Source organism: Lagenorhynchus albirostris, chromosome 4 (genome assembly GCF_949774975.1).
Source record: "Lagenorhynchus albirostris chromosome 4, mLagAlb1.1, whole genome shotgun sequence".
Lineage (NCBI taxonomy): Eukaryota > Metazoa > Chordata > Mammalia > Artiodactyla > Delphinidae > Lagenorhynchus > Lagenorhynchus albirostris.
Window position 1 is genome coordinate 61953048 of NC_083098.1, and position 21454 is coordinate 61974501.

The following is a 21454-nucleotide window of genomic DNA, read 5'->3' on the forward strand; positions in this document are numbered from 1 at the left end:
TAAGGAAGCTCTGACTTTGATATTTGGCAATAGCTATCAAATGTGACCATCAATCTTTATTGTTACTTAATGTATACAGAATTAATCAGTGATTATTTGCCAAAGTATTGTTGTATTTTCTCACTCTCTTAGCTTTTTTATATGCCCCATCAATTTTGACAGAGAAATCGAAGGCTCTGTTGAATGTATCACACATTTTGTACATAGTTTTGAAACATCTTACTTTATTGTGCTTTGTACTTATTCTTTCATATGTTAGACTTATTAATAGGATTAGAAACTCTTAAAACACCAAGGCTATGTTATATCCTTCTTTAATATGCATTTACCCCATATGCTCAACAGCTAAGAAATGCTAGACACCCAAGAGAAACTCAATGTACAGGGCTATTATTAATGTTAAAACATTTTAAAGTACATACAAAGTGGAAAGCATACCTTTTTTTCTTTCAGTGTACCACTCTATGATGAATTCTTCCAAACCTGCCTATTTAGATTACTTTGGCAGAATCCATGGAATTCTACTGTATAAAGAATTTATCCAATATTGGCATGATGTGGAGGCATTTGAGGCAAGGCCAGATGACCTTGTCATTGTCACCTATCCCAAATCTGGTAAGTCTCTTTGTTAGGTCAAAGTTTTTCCCTTTTCACCTAGAAATGACAAACCCACCTTGACTGGTAAATATTGAGCCATTCACCCCTCCCACACTCATTCTCTATATTAAATAAGGACAGATATAGCAGTTTTGGTATAGACATACAAAAAGTGGCATACGATAGCTCTATTCTAAGACCACAATCTGTACCTATAATTTGAGCAGCACATTGACAAATGGGTATTGTTGGCCACTTTAGAAAATCACATAATATAGATGGATGAATATGGAACCATAACTAAAATTTAAAACTACCCACTGTGTTTACCTTATTTCATTTATGTCATTGTTGTATAGACAAAGTATAAGCAATTTTCACAGATTTTTTAAAACTTAACACTTTTTCAGCTAACCAGCTCCTCTTTATAAAGTCCATCTCTGAAACTCTATTTGCAAGCAATGTCTTTTTTCCTGAAATTAGCTTGTTAGTCATAACTCTGGAGTCTTACAATCCTAGATCTTTAGAAATTAGAAAGGTCCAGTACAGACTTCTTCTCTATCTTCTCTCTCTCTATCTTCTCTAACTGTTCCAATTAACACAAGTATGTCAAACACTAAATATGTCTTTGACTACTCTGACTGTAAAGAGCTCCTGCATTTCTCTTTCTTATCTAGATCTATGTCAGCACAAAACCAGTCACATGAAGAGGACACCTGAGAGCTACTCCAGAGTCAATTTCTCTTACTTCTGCATCTCCCATATTCAGTCAATCAATGTGTTTTGCCCTTTTAGTCTCTTAGATATGCCTCACAGTCAGTCTCTTACAGGTCTCTTGTCACCTTTCTTATTGACCCCTCACTCCATTGTTTTATTTACTTTGGCTCTAGAGGAATTCTTCCAAAATATAACCATGATAATCTTGCTTTCTTGCTTAAGGTATGCTAATGCCTTTGAAAAACTTTTAGAAAACAACTTGAACTCTAGTATGAACTACAAGGCTTTTTAGGCTCAGTGTCTGGTTGCTGCTGTAAGCTCATCTCCACACATCCCTTCAGGTAGCCTCTGATTTAGTCTTTATAATCTACATCCAATTTGTTTCCTTGCCTCTTTACTATTTGTAAGTATCTGGCCTTTGATTAAGAAAAACAAACAAACAGATTTTCTGTCTGGTAGACCACTTTCCTACCTTACAAAACTTGTGAATTTATGCCAATTGTTTGTTAAAGCTAAGCTCAATTATCATGGTATCTTGAAGGCATTTCTTGTGGAAACATCACGGCAGCAGCAGAAGCACACAAAGTTCCTCCTTTAAAGTCCTTTGAATCCCTGTGACCATCTGTATTACAACATCTTAAGGAAAAAGAAGTGTTGTAATTTTTGAGCATTCTTTCTGACTTTTCAGAGGGCCTTTGAACATCACAGGACAAGGACCAGATTTATTCTTTTCTATATACTCTGTAGTAGGACTCAACCTGAGGCATAGAAGCTATCTAGAAAATTTGTGGATGAAAGCATGGTTACTTTTTAGATGTAAAAATTTAGTTCCAAGACTGTTATCGGATTGTACAATGTCACAATTCATCATCGACACATTCAGATTTCTACCACAGGTGTATCTTATTACAATGTTCTTTATTTATTGATGCTATGTTAAGATCCTATAAGATTAAATTTTAGAGGAAATATTTCTTAAGTCCTGTGGTTATTCTGGCATCTTTCAAATACTATTGCATTGGTAACTTCCTACTTTATCCAACTATAAATCTATCACTCCCTGCATCATCAGCTATGCATCATCAGTGGGAAACTCAGATTTGTTTAATTTTTTCAGGCACAACATGGGTTAGTGAAATTGTATACATGATTTATACAGAGGGTGATGTGGAAAAGTGCAAAGAAGATGCCATTTTTAATCGAATTCCTTACCTGGAATGCAGAACCGAAAAGGTGATGAATGGTAATGCTTAAGTTAATTTTAAAAGCTATATACACATATTTTAAGTGTGGATGTAAATGGTGCAAGGAAAGAGACTATAAGCAAAAGTGGCAATTAGTATTATGTCTTCTACATAAGAAAGAATGTATATTTAATTTTAAATCTTGACAGAGTTTATGGTATAGCATATGCCTGGAATAGAGAGAATAGGATAGCTCTGACATGCTTTCAGCAGAGCCTAGTAATATGTGAGCATTTATCTCTTTATGGGATGTATGCAACAGTACTTTAAATGCCAGGAAGATATCCATAAAATTTTCAAGGATATATGCAAAAATATTTTTATCACAGATTCTTTTAATATTATGAAAAATTAGAAACAATATATATGTTAATCAACAAAAGAAGAGTTAAAAGTGATATGAAATCATTAAACATGTTACAATGACATATATTTCTTGACATTGAAGTGTTACTATAATATATCGAGAAAAATGCAATTAGGGGACTTCCTTGTCTGTCCAGTGGTTAAGACTTCACCTTCCAATGCAGAGGGTGCGGGTTTGATCCCTGGTCAGGGAGCTAAGATTCCACATGCTTCACGGCCAAAAAACCAAAGCATAAAACAGAAGCAATATTATAACAAATTAAATAAAGACTTACAAAAATGGTCCACATGAAAAAAATCTTAAAAGAAAAGAAAAATGCGATCAGAAGATATTAAATATTTCATCTGTGTGTGTGGTATTTGTATGGCTGTGAGTCTGGGCGTATAGACATCTTTGTATGGAAGGATGCTTACCAAAACGTTAATAATGATTTTTTTCAAAGGTGAAATTTTATTTGATCTATTTTTTCTCTATAATTTTCTCTACCTAAACTTCTGTCATAGTGAATATGTATTATTATTATGAAAACAATATAGAGTATATAGTTACTTTTATTTTTTTAATCTATGAAAATCCATATAAATATTTATAATTTTTGAAGTTGTCTAACTTTTGTTTTTTTAAAAAATTAGGAGTAAAACAATTAAAACAGATGGCATCTCCTAGAATAGTGAAGTCTCATCTGCCACCTGAGCTTCTTCCAGCCTCATTTTGGGAAAAGAACTGTAAGGTAACCAGAGTAAAGTGTTATTAGAACTTCACCGAACTCAAAGAATTTTACAATGATAAAGTTATGTAACATCCTAACTGTGTCTTATACACACTTGTTTACTTATTCCTTCATTGAATCTATAGACATTTTTAAAATGTGGATCATAGTCAGTATAGTCAAAGAGTTTAGATTTCAGTTCTAACTCCAGAGGTAATTCTGAGAAAAACAGGTAAACTATCTAAGCTTCAGTTTCCTCATCTATAAAAGAGAGATAATAATTGCATTCCGCATAGAGTTGTTATAAGGATTAACTAAAATAATTCTTGTAAAGTGCTTAACATAGTACCTAGCATGTTATAAATAATATATGGTAGCTACTTTTGTATTTGCTGTTATTAGTAATTGCATTCAATATACTCTTTTTGAAAACTATTGTGCTTGGCATTGTGAGGCATGCAAATGAACTAGACAAGGACAAACCAGACAAAAATAACATAATAATTATTTACTGAGTGCCTATCCTGAGCCAGCAATATGACAATTAATAAGATGCATGCAATCCTTGTCTTCATGGGCACATGGTCCACAGGGGGAAAGTGACAAATAAAGAAACAATACATAAGGTACTATAAGTCAAGTAGGAGAAGAATTCTAGCCTAGACATTGAGGGCAGAGAAGTTATCCAGGAGCAAGTAACATCTCAGTTGATATATGAAGGATGTATAGGAATTAGTCTATATAATCCCAGAGGCAACCCAAGGTGGGATGTGAAACCAGTTCAATTTAGCTGGAAAGCTGAGTGTCCATACTGGCTGGATGAGTGAAGGGAGATAAGCTGGGTTTGTTTATAACAGATATGGAAGCCAATTTAGAAAGTTTGGGTTCCACTTTGATGATAATGAGGAGTTACAGCCATATTAAGCTGCTGATTTATATGATCAATTTTGCTTTTTAGAAAGAATAATACATGGAATCCTAAAGTACAGGCAAAACATTGTCTTAAAACACTGAAGCCATTTCTCAAGACCTTACTAGCTTTATTAGGACACACTATGACCCATACTAAACATATATGATATTAAAGTACTATGCGTAGTCATTATTGACAAAAAGGGGATCTGAGTCATGAAACATTTCCATTTTGTACACTGACGTAACAGGGCATATATGACATTTTCTGGAGATCCATGGTGCAAAATTTTGAAGATTCCAATGGTTTTTGTTTGTTTGTTTGTTTGTTTTTATCATAGGCAATCTTAGAAAGATCACATACATGCTGCTGAAATCATTCCATACACAAGAGCTCTCTCTTTAATAAACATTATTCATGTATCTTTTGGGAAACATGTGATTACTATTTTTTCAAGAGATTTGGCCAAGTTACTTTTTTTCTTTTGAGAATGGGATGAAGCCTTGATGTTACCCCTTTATTTATTTATTTTTAAAAATTAAAAAAGTATATTATTTATAAATTTATTTATCTTTGGCTGTGTTGGGTCTTCATTTCTGTGCGCAGGCTTTCTCTAGTTGCAGCGAGCGGGGACTACTTTTCATTGCAGTGCACAGGCTTCTCATTGCAGTGGCTTCTCTTGTTGTAGAGCATGGGCTCTAGGCTCGCAGGCTTCAGTAGTTGTGGCATGTAGGCTCAGTAGCTATGGCACATGGGCTTAGTTGTTCCATGGCATGCGGGATCTTCCCAGACGAGGGCTTCAGCCCATGTCCCCTGCATTGGCAGGTGGATTCTTAACCACCGTGCCACCAGGGAATTCCCCCCCTTTACTTTTAAATGAAAATACATACTGTACCTTTATAATAGCCTCAGTCTTCACAAAACTGCTGATCATCTCAGAGATCATCAAAGACTAGGAGAAAACTGGATGGATTCACATCCTGAGTACTTCCAGGGTGATTCACTGGTAGACAAGAAGAGAAGTGGATTGAGACTCTTGGTAAAAGTGTGTTTGGAGTGTTGGACTAGAAACTTTAAGTGATAAAAAAGAAGAAAGTAAAAAAAAAAAAAGGGAACAGGCTAATAGATAAAAGAAACAATTGAGGCCAATAAACTTGAGAACTTGGAGTTGTTGCAGAAGAGGTATATTCCTGATAAGAAAGAAAGAATAAAGAAACAGGACTGTCTTGGAAGAAAACATGGTGCTCAAGGACAAGCCTTCAGAAACTTTAGGGTACTGACAAGTTTCAAGATTTGGCTAAAAATATTGTTAGTTGAAGTAAAATAGAGGTAATGATCAATGACCACATGAACCTAGAGAATCAGATGGTTCATGCATACAGACACTAAAATTATACAGTGTGGTGAAAAGTTTTGGTATGGAGAGTAACACTATAAGGCAGGTGTTCAAATCTTCAGTTAAAACAAGGGAATGACCACAAGCTTAAAAATGTCACAGCTGGTTGAAGTATGAATTATTATAGGATCAGGGGTTTTTCAAGTGTAGGAATTTTAAGATAGATTATGATCCCAAGTGAATTGTGGGCAAACTAGAAACTTTGACTTGAGAGAAGTGAGTGGAAAGACCTAGATTTACCTCGAAGGCAGGAAGAGCATGTGCAGTGAAAAGTTAGGGAAGAGAATAGGATCTTCCAAAAAAGAGATAAGACAAACTGATGGAAGTTTAAGGAAAGAGGAATTGCTTTAACTTCCCACCTTCCCCCGCCCCACATCCTGGAGAATAAAAACTTTTATGGAGGACTTGGAGCAAAGGTTTAAATATGGATAGTATTTTTTTATTTAATTTAATTAATTTATTTATACAGCAGGTTCTTATTAGTTGTCTATTTTATACATATTAGTATATATAAGTCAATCCCAATCTCCCAATTCATCCCACCACCACCCGCACCCTGCTTACCCCTCTTGGTGTCCATATGTTTATTCTCTACATCTGTGTCTCTATTTCTGCCTTGCAAACCGGTTCATCTGTACCATTTTTCAAGATTCCACATATATGCGTTAATATAGGATATTTGTTTCTCTCTTTCTGACATACTTCACTCTGTATGACAGTCTATAGGTCCATCCATGTCTCTACAAATGACCCAATTTCGTTCCTTTTTATGGCTGAGTAATATTCCATTGTACCACATCTTTTTCCATTCATCTGTTGATGGGCATTTAGGTTGTTTCTATGACCTGTCTAATGCAAATAGTGCTGCAATGAACATTGGGGTGCATGTGTCTCTTTGAATTATGGTTTTCTCTGGGTATACGCCCAGTAGTGGGATTGCTGGGTCATATGGTAATTCTATTTTTAGTATTTTAAGGAACGTCCATGCTGCTCTCCATAGTGGCTGCATCAATTTATATTCCCACCAACGGTGCAAGAGGGTTCCCTTTTCTCCACACCCTCTCCAGCAATTATTGCTTGTAGATTTTCTGATGATGCCATTCTAACCAGTGTGAGGTAATACCTCACTGTAGTTTTGATTTACATTTATCTAATAATTAGTGATGTTGAGCAGCTTTTCATGTGCCTTTTGGCCATCTGTATGTCTTCTTTGGAGAAATGTCTATTTAGGCCTTCTGCCCATTTTTTGATTGGGTTTTTGTTTTTTTTAATATTGAGCTGAATGAGCTGTTTATATATATTGGAGATTAATCCTTTGTCCATTGATTCATTTGCAAATACTTTCTTCCATTCAGAGGATTGTCTTTTTGTCTTGTTTATAGTTTCCTTTGCTGCACAAAAGCTTTTAAGTTTCATTAGGTCCCATTTGTTTATTTTTGTTTTTATTTCCATTACTCTAGGAGATGGGTCAAAAAAGATCTTGCTGTGATTTATGTCAAAGAGTGTTCTTCCTATGTTTTCCTCTAAGAGTTTTATAGTGTCCAGGCTTACATTTACGTCTTTAATCCATTTTGTTTTATTTATTTAGTTTATTTGTGTATGGTGTTAGGGAGTGCTCTAATTTCATTCTTTTACATGTAGCTGTCCAGTTTTCCCAGCACCACTTATTGAAGAGACTGTCTTTTCTCCATTGTATATCCTTGCTTCTTTTGTCATAGATTAGTTGACCATAGGTGCATGGGTTTATCTCTGTGCTTTCTATCCTGTTCCACTGATCTATATTTCTGTTTTTGTGCCAGTACCATATTGTCTTGATTAGTGTAGCTTTGTAGTATAGTCTGAACTCAGGGATCTGCTTCCTCCGGCTCCGTTTTTTTTTCCCTCAAGACTACTTTGGCTATATGGGGTCCTTTGTGTCTCCATACAAATTTTAAGATGTTTTGTTCTAGTTCTGTAAAAAATGCCATTGGTAATTTGATAGGAATTGCATTGAATCTGTAGATTGCTTTGGGTAGTATAGCTATTTTCACAATATTGATTCTTCCAATCCAAGAACATACTATATCTCTCCATCTGTTTGTGTCATCTTTGATTTCTTTCATCAGTTTCTTATAGTTTTCTGAACACAGATCTTTTGCCTCCTCAGGTAGGTGTATTCCTAGGTATTTTATTCTTTTTGTTGCAATGGTGAATGATATTATTTTCTTGATTTCTCTTTCTGATCTTTCATTGTTAGTGTGTAGGAATGCAAGAGATTTCTGTGCATTAATTTTTTTTTTTTTTTTTTTTTTTGGTATGCGGGCCTCTCACTGCTGTGGCCTCTCCCGTTGCAGAGCACAGGCTCCAGAGGCGCAGGCTCAGCTTCCATGACTCATGGGCCTTACCGCTCCATGGCATGTGGGGTCTTCCTGGACCGGAGCATGAACCCGTGCCCCCTGCATCGGCAGGCGGACTCTCAACCACTGCACCACCAGTGAAGCCCTGTGCATTAATTTTGTATCCTGCTACTTTACCAAATTAATTGATTAGCTCTAGTAGTTTTCTGGTGGCGTCTTTAGGATTCTAAATGTATAATATCATGTCATCTGCAAACAGTGACAATTTTACTTCTATTCCAATTTGTATTCCTTTTATTTCTTTTCCTTCTCTGATTGCCATGGCTAGGACTTCCAAAACTATGTTGAATAATGGTGGCAAGAGTGGATATCCTTGTCTTGTTCCTGATCTTAGAGGAAATGCTTTCAGTTTTTCACCATTGTGTATGATGTTTGCTATGTGTTTGCCATATATGGCCTTTGTTTTGTTGAGGTAGGTTCCCTCTATGCCCATTTTCTGGAGAGTTTTTTTTTTATCATAAATTGGTGTTGAATTTTGTCAAAAGCTTTGTCTGCATCTATTGATATGATCATATGGTTTTTATTCTCCAGCTTGTTAATATGATGTATCACATTGATTGATTTGTGTATATTGAAGTATCCTTGCCTCCCTGGGATAAATCCCACTTGATCGTGGTATATGATCCTTTTAATGTATTGTTGGATTCTGTTTGCTAGTATATTGTTGAGGATTTTTGCCTCTATATTCATCAGTGTTATTGGTTTGTAATTTTCTTTTTTTTGTAATATCTTTGTCTGGTTTTGGTATCAGCGTGATGGTGGCCTCATAGAATGAGCTTGGGAATGTCCCTTCCTCTGAAATTTGTTGGAAGACTTTGAGAAGGATGGGTATTAGCTGTTCTCTAAATCTTTGATAGAATTCACCCGTGAAGCCATCTGGTCCTGGACTTTTGTTTGTTGGAAGATTTAAAATCACATTTTCAATTTCATTACTTGTGCCTGTTCTGTTCATATTTTCTATTTCTTCCTGGTTCAGTCTTGGAAGGCTATACCTTTCTAAGAATTTGTCCATTTCTTCCAGGTTGTCCATTTTATTGGCATAGAGTTCCTTGCAGTAGTCTCATGATGCTTTGTATTTCTGTGGTGTCCATTGTAACTTCTCCTTTTTCATTTCTAATTTTATTGATTTGAGTCCTCTCCCTCTTTTCTTTGATGAGTCTGGCTAAAGTTTTATCAATCTTGTTTATGTTCTCAAAGAACCACGTTTTAGTTTTATTGATCTTTGCTATTGTTTTCTTTGTTTCTATTTCATTTATTTTTGCTTTGATTTTTATGATTTCTTTCCTTCTACTAACTTTGGGTTTTGTTTGTTTTCTTTCTCTAGTTACTTTAGGTGTAAGGTTACATTGTGTTTTGAGATTTTTCTTGTTTCTTGATGTAGGAATGTATTGCTATAAACTTCCTTCTTAGAACTGCTTTTGCTGCATCCCATACATTTTGGATTGTCGTGTTTCCATTGTCATTTGTCTCTAGGTATTTTTTGATTTCCTCTTTGATTACTTCAGTGATCTCTTGGTTATTTAGTAACGTATTGCTTAGCTTCCACGTGTTTGTGTTTTTTATGTTTTTTTCCATGTAATTGATTCCTAATCTCATTGCACTGTGGTTGGAAAAGATGCTTGATGTGATTTCAATTTTCTTAAATTTATCAAGGCTTGATTTGTAACCCAAGATGTTATCTATCCTGGAGAATGTTCCATGTGCACTTGAGAAGAAAGTGTAATCAGCTGTTTTTGAATGGAATGTCCTATAAATATCAATTTAATCTATCTGGTCTATTGTGTCATTTAAAGCTTGTGTTTCCTTATTAATTTTCTGTCTGGATGATCTGTCCATGGGTGAAAGTGAGGCGTTAAAGTCCCCCACTATTGTTGTGTTACTGTCAATTTCCTCTTTTATAGCTGTTAGCATTTGCCTTTTGTATTGAGGTGCTCCTTTGTTTGGGTGCATAAATATTTTCAATTGTTATATCTTTTTCTTGGATCGATAACTTGATCATTATGTAGTGTCCTTTCTTGTCTCTTGTAACATTCTTTATTTTAGAGTCCATTTTATCTGATATGAGTATTGCTACTCCAGCTCTCTTTTGATTTCCATTTACATGGAATATCTTTTTCCATTCCCTCACTTTCAGTCTGTATGTGTCCCTAGATCTGAATTGGGTCTCTTGTAGAAAGCATATAGATGGGTCTTGTTTTTGCATCCATTTAGTAAGCCTGTGTCTTTTGGTTGGAGCACTTAATCCATTCATATTTACGGTAATTATCAATATGTATGTTCCTATTACCATTTTCTTAATTGTTTTGGGTTTGTTTTGTAGGTCCTTTTATTCTCTTGTGTTTTCCACTTAGAGAAGTTCCTTTAGCATTTGTTATAGAGTTGTTTTGGTGGTGCTTAATTCTCTTAGTTTTTGCTTGTCTGTAAAGCTTTTGATTTCTCCATCAAATTTTAATGAGATGCTTGCCAGGTAGAGTAATCTTGGTTGTAGGTTCTTCTGTTTCATCACTTTAAGTATATCATGTCACTCCCTTCTGATTTGTAGCGTTTCTGCTAAGAAATCAGCTGTTAACCTTATGGTAGTTCCCTTGTATGTTATTTGTCATTTTTCCCCTAATGTTTTTATAATTTTTCTTTGTCTTTAATTTTTGTTGATTTGATTACTATGTGTCTCTGCATGTTTCTCCATGGGTTTATCTTGCCTGGGACTCTCTGCACTTACTGGACTTGGGTGGCTATTTCTTTTCCCATGTTAGGGAAGTTTTCGACTATAACCTCTTCAAGAATTTTCTTGGATCGTTTCTCTCACTCTTCTCCTTCTGAGACCCCTATAATTCGAATGTTGGTGCATTTAATGTTGTCCCAGAGGTCTCTTAGGCTGTCTTCATTTATTTTCATTCTTTTTTCTTTATTCTGTTCCGCAGCAGTGAATTCCACCATTCTGTCTTCCAGGTCACTTATCTGTTCTTCTGCCTCAGTTATTTTGTTATTGATTCCTTCTAGTGTATTTTTCATTTCAGTTATTGTATTGTTCTTCTCTGTTTGTTTGTTCTTTAATTCTTCTAGGTGTTTGTTCTTTAATTCTTCTAGGTCTTGGTTAAACATTTCTTGTATATTCTCAATATTTGCCTCCATTCTTTTTCCATGGTCCTGGCTGATCTTCACTGTCATTATTCTGAATTCTTTTTCTGGAAAGTTGCCTATTTCCACTTCATTTAGTTGTTTATCTGGGGTTTTATCTTGTTCTTTAATCTGGTACATAGTCCTCTGCCTTTTCATTTTGTCTGTGTTTCTGTGAATGTAGTTTTCTTTCCACAGGCTCAGGATTGCTGTTTTTCTTGCTTTTGCTGTCTGCCCTCTGGTAGATGAGGCTATCTAAGAGGGTTGTGCAAGCTTCCTGATGGGAGGGACTGGTGGTAGGTAGAGCCGGGTGTTGCTCTGGTGGGCAGAGCTCAGTAAAACTTTAATCCATTTGTCTGCTGATCGGTGGGGCTGGGTTGCCTCCCTGTTGGTTGTGAGGCCTGAGGTGACCCAGGACTGAAGCCTACAGGTCCTTTGGTGGGGCTAATGGTGTACTTCAGGAAGGCTCACGCCAAGGAGTACTTCTGTTGCCAGTGTCCTTGTACCTACAGTGAGCCACAGATGCCCCTCACCTCTGCAGGAGACCCTCCAACACTAGCAGGTAGGTCTGGTTCAGTCTCCTGTGGGGTCAGTGCTCCTTCCCCCTGAGTCTTGATGTGCACACTACTTTGTGTGTGCCCTTCAAGAGTGGAGTCTTTGTTTCCCCCAGTTCTGTTTAAGTCTTGCAATCAAATCCCACTAGCCTTCAAAGTCTGATTCTCTGGGAATTCCTCCTCCTTTTGCCAGACCCCCAGGTTGGGAAGCCTGACGTGGGGCTCAGGACCTTCACTCCAGTGGGTGGACTTCTATGGTATAATTTTTCTCCAGCTTGTGAGTCACCCACCCCCCATTTATGGGATTTGATCTTATTATGATTGCTCCCCTCCAACCATCTCATTTCAGCTTCTTTGTCTTTTGAGGTGGGGTATCTTTCTTTGTCTTTCTGTCTTCCTGTCAATGATTGTTCAGCAGTTAGTTGTGATTCTGGTGCTCTTGGAAGAGAGAGTAAGAACACATCTTTGTACTCCTCCATCTTAAACCAATCCATGGATAGTATTTTGAGATGCAGAGAATATTCAAGACAGAGGGAAAAGCATGAATAAAAAAAGGGATGAAAATTATGAAGTAAAGTGTTGGAAATAGTGGCAAAGAGTTCCATTCAGCTAATAGGCAAAAAGGACTAGGGAGAGTTTTAAGTAAGGTTGGAAAAGTTCAATATGGCTAATGATAGCTTTGATGAGAAAAGAAAGTTCGCTTTATTTACTGTAGCATTTGGAGCGTTTTATAGTGGGACCTTAAAAATGAAAACCATACTTCTTAGAGTAAACAAAAAGATTTCTTTAAAATTGTTTGAAAATGTATTAACTTTAGTAAGACAGGTTATGAGCCTAATCATATCCAGGAAAGAGTGGAGAGTCAAGAGCAGCCATTCCCAATGGCATTTCTCAGGTGCCTGAAGGAGGAAGTGGAAGACCAGAGAGATGAAGTTTACTTTTGCAGCTCTTTTCTGGCAGCACTGAGTGTCTGACCTAGAAAAGACTGTAACGATCTGATGTAACTCATTTGTTTAGTAGATAGAAAATGTAGGTCCAAAATGATTGGTGCTTTGCACAAGATGGTAGAAATTAGTGCCAGAACCAGCGTCTAAAACCAAGGCTTCCTGTCTGTTCATTTATTGATGTTTCCTTGCTATATAAAATGGAAACTAAACAAGGTGTGAGTGAAGATTATATTTTTTCACTGACAGCAACATGCACTTAAAAAGAACCTCATAAACATGATTTTTTCTTCAAGATTGCAAGCAAGAAAATAACAGGACTTTTTTTTTTTATTGCTATAAGGAATAGTGGTGTAGCATAAAGGCCAGAAGACTTTTTACTCTCATTGGGTACATTTATTCTCAACCATGTATTCTGACTAAGCTTCAGTTTAGTTTCTGTACTTATAAATTGGGGATAATAATCTGCCTCATCCATTTTATATCAATGGAATTTGAGACACTCAAATGAAATATGTGAAATAAAAATGAATATGGCACAAAAATGAAAAGTGAGAGCTAACATTGAACAACAATGCAAAAGATGCTGTCACTTTAGATTATTTAAGGAGTTTTCTTCTTTATAATTTTATATATTTTATATATTTCTACAATAAATATGTGTTATGTTTATAGTTGAAAACATAAACATTTCCTTTTTAAATCTTGGTGAGACTATATTTGAAAAATATTAGCTGATTTAATATCTAATTTCATCTTCTTAGATCATCTATGTTTGCCGGAATGCCAAGGATGTGGTTGTTTCTTATTACTATTTCTTTTTAATGGTGACTGCTAATCCAGATCCTGGTTCTTTTCAAGATTTTGTGGAAAAATTCATGGATGGAGAAGGTATGAACAGTTTCTTTTTCTGAATTCTTTCAAGGTAAATGATACAAGACAAATGGCATCTCTGGGCAAAAATTTTTGTGGTCCGTTCTGGTCTGTTATCCTTCCTAGTCCTTAATTAAAACACAGAAATTCTAGAAGGCCTTGAACTTTAGAACAAGCATAGAGTTTCCAGATACGGATGGAAAATTGCAGAACCTGGATACTCTAGTTTGGTGCCTACAAATAAGTATACAAATGTATGTGTGTCCAATTCTCTCTCATCTCTTTTTATTACAGAAGCACTTCACAGTGTGTTATTTCAACTTCATTGAACAAGAGGGGAAAAAGACAGAGGAGAGAAAATGTTCATTTGTTTCTAAGAAAAATTTCAGATACTACATGGGGCCAGAATTCACAAAGAAGTCTGAATATCTACAAAGTTCTTACTCATTCTAACTACTGTGCAGTCTGAATAATTCAACTAGATTTCTCAGAACAGTGTAAGAGTTACCTGAGCAGAAATTCTGGGAAATTTTGTCTTTTTATTTAACTCCCAACTAAAGCAACTTGAGTATTCAAATTTGAGAAATAAAGGGTTCAGGAGAATCTAGTATTAACTAAAGAAGGCCATTCTAATCCTGTAGTAATAATTGTAAGGAAAAAAGATAATAACACCATTTTTATATCCACAAAATTTAATATTGACTCAATGAAAATGTGGTATATGTGCATTATGCTTATCTCTACATTTGGAAAATTTTATGCTAAAGCATCATGAATAAAATACATGCCTCAAGATTATCAAACAGGTGTTATAAGGCAGAGAAAGATAATGTACCTCTGCAAAATGAACGAATAAGATCACTATAAAAATCATTATATGACTTTTTCTGTAAAGAAATAAATGTAACAAAACAGAAACAGACCTACCCACATATACAGAAAACAAACTAGTGTTTACCACGGGGGAGGGGGATAGGGAGGGGCAAAATAGATGAAGGGGATTATGAGGTACAAGCTGCTAGTTATAAAATAAATAAGTCACAGGGAAGTAATGGGCAACATAGGGAATATAGTCAATATTTGATTATAACTTTACGGTGTATAATCTATTAAAATATTGAATCACTATGTTGTACAACCACTATAATATTGTAAGCCAACTATACTAAATAAATAAATAAATAAATAAATAAATAAATTGTCGGTAGAGTCAAAGAACAGAAGAGGTATGTAATGATTTAATGCAAAGCAGAGTACTTTGACTCACACATCATTATATTATCATGTCAGCTTTTTACTGGGTAAAATACTTGGATATATGTGAGAGAAGATGAGGGAAGAGAAAGGAAGAAACCGTATATGGTCATACCACATCATCTCCAAAATCTTCTAATTTTTTAGAGTGAGAATGATACTAAGCGTCCCTAAGAGGGCACCTCTTACCATTTAAACTGTGAGTGGTGTAACAAAAATTATATAGCTGCTAGCTTCAGTTACCAAAACTAGTTTTTTTGTTTGTTTGTTTGTTTTTGCGGTACGCAGGCCTCTCACTGTTGTGGCCTCTCCCGTTGCGGAGCACAGGCTCCGGACGCGCAGGCTCAGCAGCCATGGCTCACGGGCCCAGCCGCTCCGCGGCATGTGGGATCTTCCCGGATCGGGACACGAACTCGTGTCCCCTGCATCGGCAGGCGGACTCTCAACCATTGCGCCACCAGGGAAGCCACAAAGCTAGTTTTTAAATGGTACATATGAGACCTGGACTGAATTCTGATCATAATAATGTTGATAATTCCACTACTCAACTCATTTCACTAACAACCTGATTTCACAAACACACACACACACACACACACCATTTTCAAAAATGCTTTCATAAGCTCTGAATCAAATGGATGGAGTCTTCCTTCACTTTTCCTCTGAGTCATAAACCATGTCATAATAATGAAAGTTGGGAATATGTTTCTGTATATAGTTTATTCAACATACTGTGCTGCTTTTGCTGCAGAGAAATTTGCTTCAGATGTGCAGCTGATCTCTAGTTTTCATTCCATGATCATTTATTTATATTTCTTTGTCTGAAGACTCATTTTCAAGCTATATAAAGATGATGCTATGTCCTCACATTATTTTTCTCTCTAATTTTAGTTCCTTATGGTTCCTGGTATGAACACACAAAATCTTGGTGGGAAAAGAGAGAGAATCCACAAGTGCTATTTCTTTTCTATGAAGACATGAAGGAGGTGAGAAACTCAAAACATATGGCAACTTAGTAATTCTCAAAATGTTAGAATTTGACACCATGGTAAATACAAAATTCTGCCTTTAAATAAATGATGCAGCCAACTCCAAAAGTTAAAATAATCCAGATACTTTAGCACAGATTTGAAGCTAGTAAATAAAAACCTTCTGTAAGTGAATACATATAAACCCAAGTCTCAAAAATTTACCAAAGATAAAAGAAGGAATTTGAGTTCATAAAACAAAACAACAACAACATGCACACACATATGCACACAAGGAATCACAATGGGCAAGAAGAGTTAACTGGTCTCCAAATCCATAGAGGTAGGAATTATCAGACAAGGACCATAAAATAACTATGCTGAACATATTTAAAGAAACAAAAGAAGAAATTAAAAATTTTACAAAGAAACAAGAGATTACTAAAATTGATAAAGCAGATTTTGAAAACCCCCCAGCAAAATAGAATTTCTAAAATAAATTTTAAAAACTAAAATTAGAAAATTAAAACATAGTTTAAATAACAGATAAGACATGGCTAAATAGTGAATTATTAATGTAGAAGATGATGCTGAGGAAAGTCCACAGGATGTACCACAGTGAGATAAACAGAATACTTCAGAAGAGGTAATGAATATATAAGATAGATTAACAAGGTCTCACATATATCAACTCAAACTTCCAGAAGAAGAGAGTAAAGAGAATGCTGGAACAACAATATGAAAAAGAGTGAGGATATCACAATTTCTTCATAATCTGTTTTTTTTCCAGCTTTTTTAATAATCAGGGTAATTCAAAATAAAAATTACTAGGATGCCTTTTCACATCCACCAGATTGACAGCAATTAAAAAGTCTGACAATAATAAATACCAGTCAGGATGTATGTTAGTGAGAAGTAACACATTTCTGTTAAGAGTATAAAAATATACAAACACTATGGAAACAATGTGTTACCTAGGGAGGGCAAACATGCACATAATTTAAGACTCAGGAATTCCACTAGTAGATATATGCTCTTGAGAAACACTGACTTGTGTGTAGTAGTTTATATATACAGCAACCTTCATAGCAACATTCCCCATGACCATAAAAATTGGAAACAACCCAAATATACATATATTCAGGAATCAATACACGATATATACTATTATTCTACAATTAAATATTATATTGCAATGAAAAGGAATACATTTCAAATGTGCACATCAATTGGGTAAAACCAAACCATATGTTGTCTAGGGTTACATACATGAGCCTCAAATCTACAGAGTAAAGCACAGGATTGATTAGGTCAATTTCAGGATAGCAAGTTTGTTGTTGTTTGTGGAAATTGGAATGGAGAATGAAAAGAATGAAGTTGGAAACTTGCAAATGGAAAAACTCAACCAATTATGAATGTCTTATTGCATACATTCGGTAGTAGGTAAGGGTGCTATATTGATTTTTATTCTTTAAAGCACATATGTGCACATATCAAATAATTTTAAAATGAAAGACAAATTACTGGGTCTTTTTATTAAAGGGTAAGAAATATCTTCTTTATTTATTTATTTATTTATTCTTTATTAGTACCAAGAAAGCAATTGATATCCATGTCTTATCCACATCTTTGCACAATTATTAAGATTCATGTGGCAGTAATTCTAGAGTTGTTTTGATGAGGACAAATTTAAAATAAAATCATAAGTATTATTTTAGAAACTGAATTATTACTTCTTGATAGAATTTAACACAGAACAAATTGGAATGAGAAGCAGCCATGATCTATAGTTTATTTTATTACTTAAATTTGTGTTCTGTAACGAGAATATTGAAGACAGTAAATTTAAAAGGCACACAAAAAAATGTATTAGTTAATCCAACCATTTCACCCTTCCAAATTGTTCATGTCTATTTACTCCCTATTTTGGTCAAAAATGGCCGTGTTTATGTTTCTTCTCTATTTGAGTGAATGAGGAACAGAAGAATAAATGTTTTCTCTTGTTTCTACAACATATCAAGTAGAAAGAGAAAAAGACAGTAACCTTGTTATGTAGAGATACTACCTTTTTTTGTGGAAAACAAGTAAATAAAAAACGTGAGAATACGTATATGGTACAATGGATTTATATAGGGATTTACGGGAGCAAAAATAGAGTTATCTAACTCAAATTGGAATAGTCGAGGAAATTATCCCAAAGAAGGTGATACTTAAGCTGAAGTTTGACAGGCAAGCTGTAATTTGTAGAACAGAGAATTAGAGAACAGCATTCTGTGTAAAGGGAACTATATACCAGAATAAGCATTATAGTTGGTTTTGAGAATCATTGCATTGAATGATTAAGCCGAATAATAGGGTATGCTATAGAAGTGACTAGAGATGGGGATGTTTGTAGCTATGGTTCATGAAAATCTGATATTGTTCCATGTTGAGTATTTGACTTTTTACACCCTTTCTTAATCTTTCTGGTTCCTTTGCTTCTCACTAGTTACATCAATAAATTAAAAGAAAACTGAAAGCTGTCTGCATATTTTCAACCTCAAACTTGATCTGTCAAAGGGGACTGTAGTCTTTAAGAGTGTATATTATATTCATAGATAGTATTTATTGAGCATGTATTATGCATAAATGACTAAAATAAATATTTTATAAACAGCATCTCATTTAGTGTTCTAAAAATCTTTGAAGTTTCTTTTATGTTCATTTTATGAATGAGGAAAATTATGCTTAGAGAAGTTAAAAAATACCACTTCCCCAAGAAATGTTTTTGCTCACTAGAATCCTAATTCCAATATCAGTGGGGGGAAGAGGAGGGAAGAAAAGTTTTCTTTCTGTGTCCTTTTTTATCCACAAAGTAATGTATTCAATTTTAGTAACTGAGTCTTCAAAATATTTTTTTCTTCTTAGAATATCAGAAAAGAGGTGATGAAATTGATAGAATTTCTGGGAAGGAAGGCATCAGATGAGCTTGTGGACAAGATTATAAAACACACTTCATTCCAGGAGATGAAGAACAATCCATCTACCAATTACACAATGCTACCGGATGAAGTCATGAACCAAAAAGTATCTCCCTTCATGAGAAAGGGTGAGATAGTCATGTTATTTGCCTCCATTGCTGTAGGAAATCATAAGTTGAAATAGTTATAGGCAAACATCTATTAAGGTCTATTCATGCCTGTGGACCCTGCTTGTTTTCTTCAGAGATGTTTCACATTTGAGTGACCAGTTCTGCAGAAGCATAAAATATTAGTACTACTACTAATAAATTACTATTACTTGTTGATTACTTTGTATATGCAGCAAATTATATTAAGAATGACCAGCAGCCACCCCAGCCTCAGTACTAGCACTAATACCACACTCTACTAGCTATTACTTATTAAGTCTTTGTGCCTTGGTGCTGCATCACATACATCATATAAATTGTAAATTCTAATTTTTTTTAAATTCTAATGCAAGAGTTAAGAGAAAATTCTATTATAATCTAATTTTGAGATGAAGAAACAAGCTTAGAACAATTAGTCAGCTTTTTCTTAACCAAGTGGAAGGCATTTTTCAAGACTAAATGGCAAATTTCCAAACTTATCAAATTGTATACTTTAAATATGTACAGTTCTCTGTATATAAATTAGACCTCAATAAAGTTGTTTTAAAAAAGACTAAGTTTCAAAACACTTAGTGGTAAATACAGCTTGGCTTAGCAAAAATATCAAAATACAATGAAGTGACATCTATTGGGAGGAGGCATGGTGGTCTTGATGAGATATAGTCAGTTTATAAATCCAAAGGCATGTAGGATATGCAGAGTATTGGGACATCCAGTCTTACTGATATGTGAAGCAGAAACAGAACAGAGAAAATCTTGCTCTTGGAACCAAATTGTCATTGAGAGGGTCAGGGATTTTTTAAACAATTGGAATAACAAACCTGCCACTGGGTGAAAATAGGGCACACATGAAAGAGAGTTAACATGCAGAGTATATTTAAATTATTGAATCCTCAGATTATCTCAGTTTCTTTTCCCATAATGTCCTCATATATTTTTAAGATAAAACAACAAACTTAAAATAATGGCCATGTTTGTAAAGGGCTTTGTACTGTTATACTTTCAGACCCCACATGATTCTCAAGACACATTTTCTATCTTCTGCTTTTTGGGTCTTGTCATTGGGAAAGTTTAGATCTCCTTGAGCTAACGGGGCAATTGAACAATTGAGTAATTTAAAATACAAGGTGACTTCCTTCTGTCAGGGGAGGGTTGGATGTGATGAAAAGCAAAAAGAAGAGCCTGCTAGGCTATTGTAACACACAGGTGGGAAACGCTGAGGAGCTTCTTTGTAGCTGGCAGCAGAAATGGAGAGAAGGCATGGCTATGAAGAAAGTCTGAATATAAATAAAGAATTAGATATTGTGGTTGAAGGATAACTGTTAAGTTTATGCAGTGGATACCTGCTGTTGCCATTAACCAGGTTATGGAAAAGGTCACCAATAAAATGCAATTTTGTAGGGAAGGAAATGAATTTATTTTTAAACTGGGTGAATTTGAGATGCTCGTATGGAATGAAAGTGGTCATATCAGGTAGGCACTTGGATATGAAGACGTAAGTCTGCATTTTAATATTATCAGCATGAAGATGATATTTAATATCTTGGGAGTAGGTAAAACATGGATCTCAGGAGCCCCAGCATTTCAGAGGAAATTGGAGAAGAAAAATTAAGTGAAGTATTGATAGCATAACGGGGAAGGTCAGAGAAATAAATTTGCTGTTTGTTTTGTTTTAACAATCAGGACAAATCCTTGCTTGCACTCTCAAATATATAGTATATATGGTATATATTTTATTTCTATAATTAAGGATTACAAGAATAAAATTTGATTAGTGCTAATGAAAGTGATGAATATTAGAAAATTTCATTATTCTGGCTGGAAGACATAATATTTACTGTTTTTTTTCTCTTTTGTTACAGGGATTGCAGGAGACTGGAAGAATTACTTTACAGTAGCCCTAAATGAGAAATTTGACATGCACTATGAGCAGCAAATGAAGGGGTCTACACTGAAGTTACGAACCGAGATCTAGGAAGGGTTTTCTTGACACATCTGAGATTAAAGTGTTCTCATCATTCCTTACCTCTTTTATTTTAGACTGGTAGAGAGCGAGTCATGTGAAAGATCATGATCAAGTTCACATGATTATTGAGATCTTCATATAAAAAAGCAAGAAAGATTTTTTTCCCTGCTGTTATCTTTAAAATGTTTTTCCTTTTCTTTCTTTATTACAAATTATTACACAAATCTATAACCTATGAGAATGATGTAGGAACACACAAATTTTTGAAGTTGTTAAAGCCTCATCAAAAATAACCAAACATTCCAAATTCTTTAACTTTGTTGTTACTTT

The 21454-nt window shown here is 34.9% G+C and overlaps 1 protein-coding gene across 1 annotated transcript; it reads left to right on the forward strand.

Moving 5' to 3' along the window:
• The first annotated feature begins 458 nt into the window (after positions 1-458).
• SULT1E1 (sulfotransferase family 1E member 1) lies at positions 459-21133 on the forward strand. Its single transcript, XM_060147250.1, has 7 exons — positions 459-615; positions 2432-2557; positions 3558-3655; positions 13719-13845; positions 15973-16067; positions 18957-19137; positions 21021-21133. Exons 1-7 carry the CDS (start codon positions 465-467, stop codon positions 21131-21133), a joined length of 891 nt encoding a protein of 296 aa, XP_060003233.1. The 5' UTR covers positions 459-464.
• The last annotated feature ends 321 nt before the right edge of the window (positions 21134-21454 follow it).

Bases quoted from the DNA above. Each gene is read 5' to 3' on its own strand.
- SULT1E1 (XM_060147250.1), top strand. From the start codon at position 465: ATGATGAATTCTTCCAAACCTGCCTATTTAGATTACTTTGGCAGAATC. The intron at 13,846-15,972 runs GTATGAACAGTT...CTCTAATTTTAG, and splicing joins AAAATTCATGGATGGAGAAG to TTCCTTATGGTTCCTGGTAT. The intron at 16,068-18,956 runs GTGAGAAACTCA...TTTTCTTCTTAG, and splicing joins TCTATGAAGACATGAAGGAG to AATATCAGAAAAGAGGTGAT.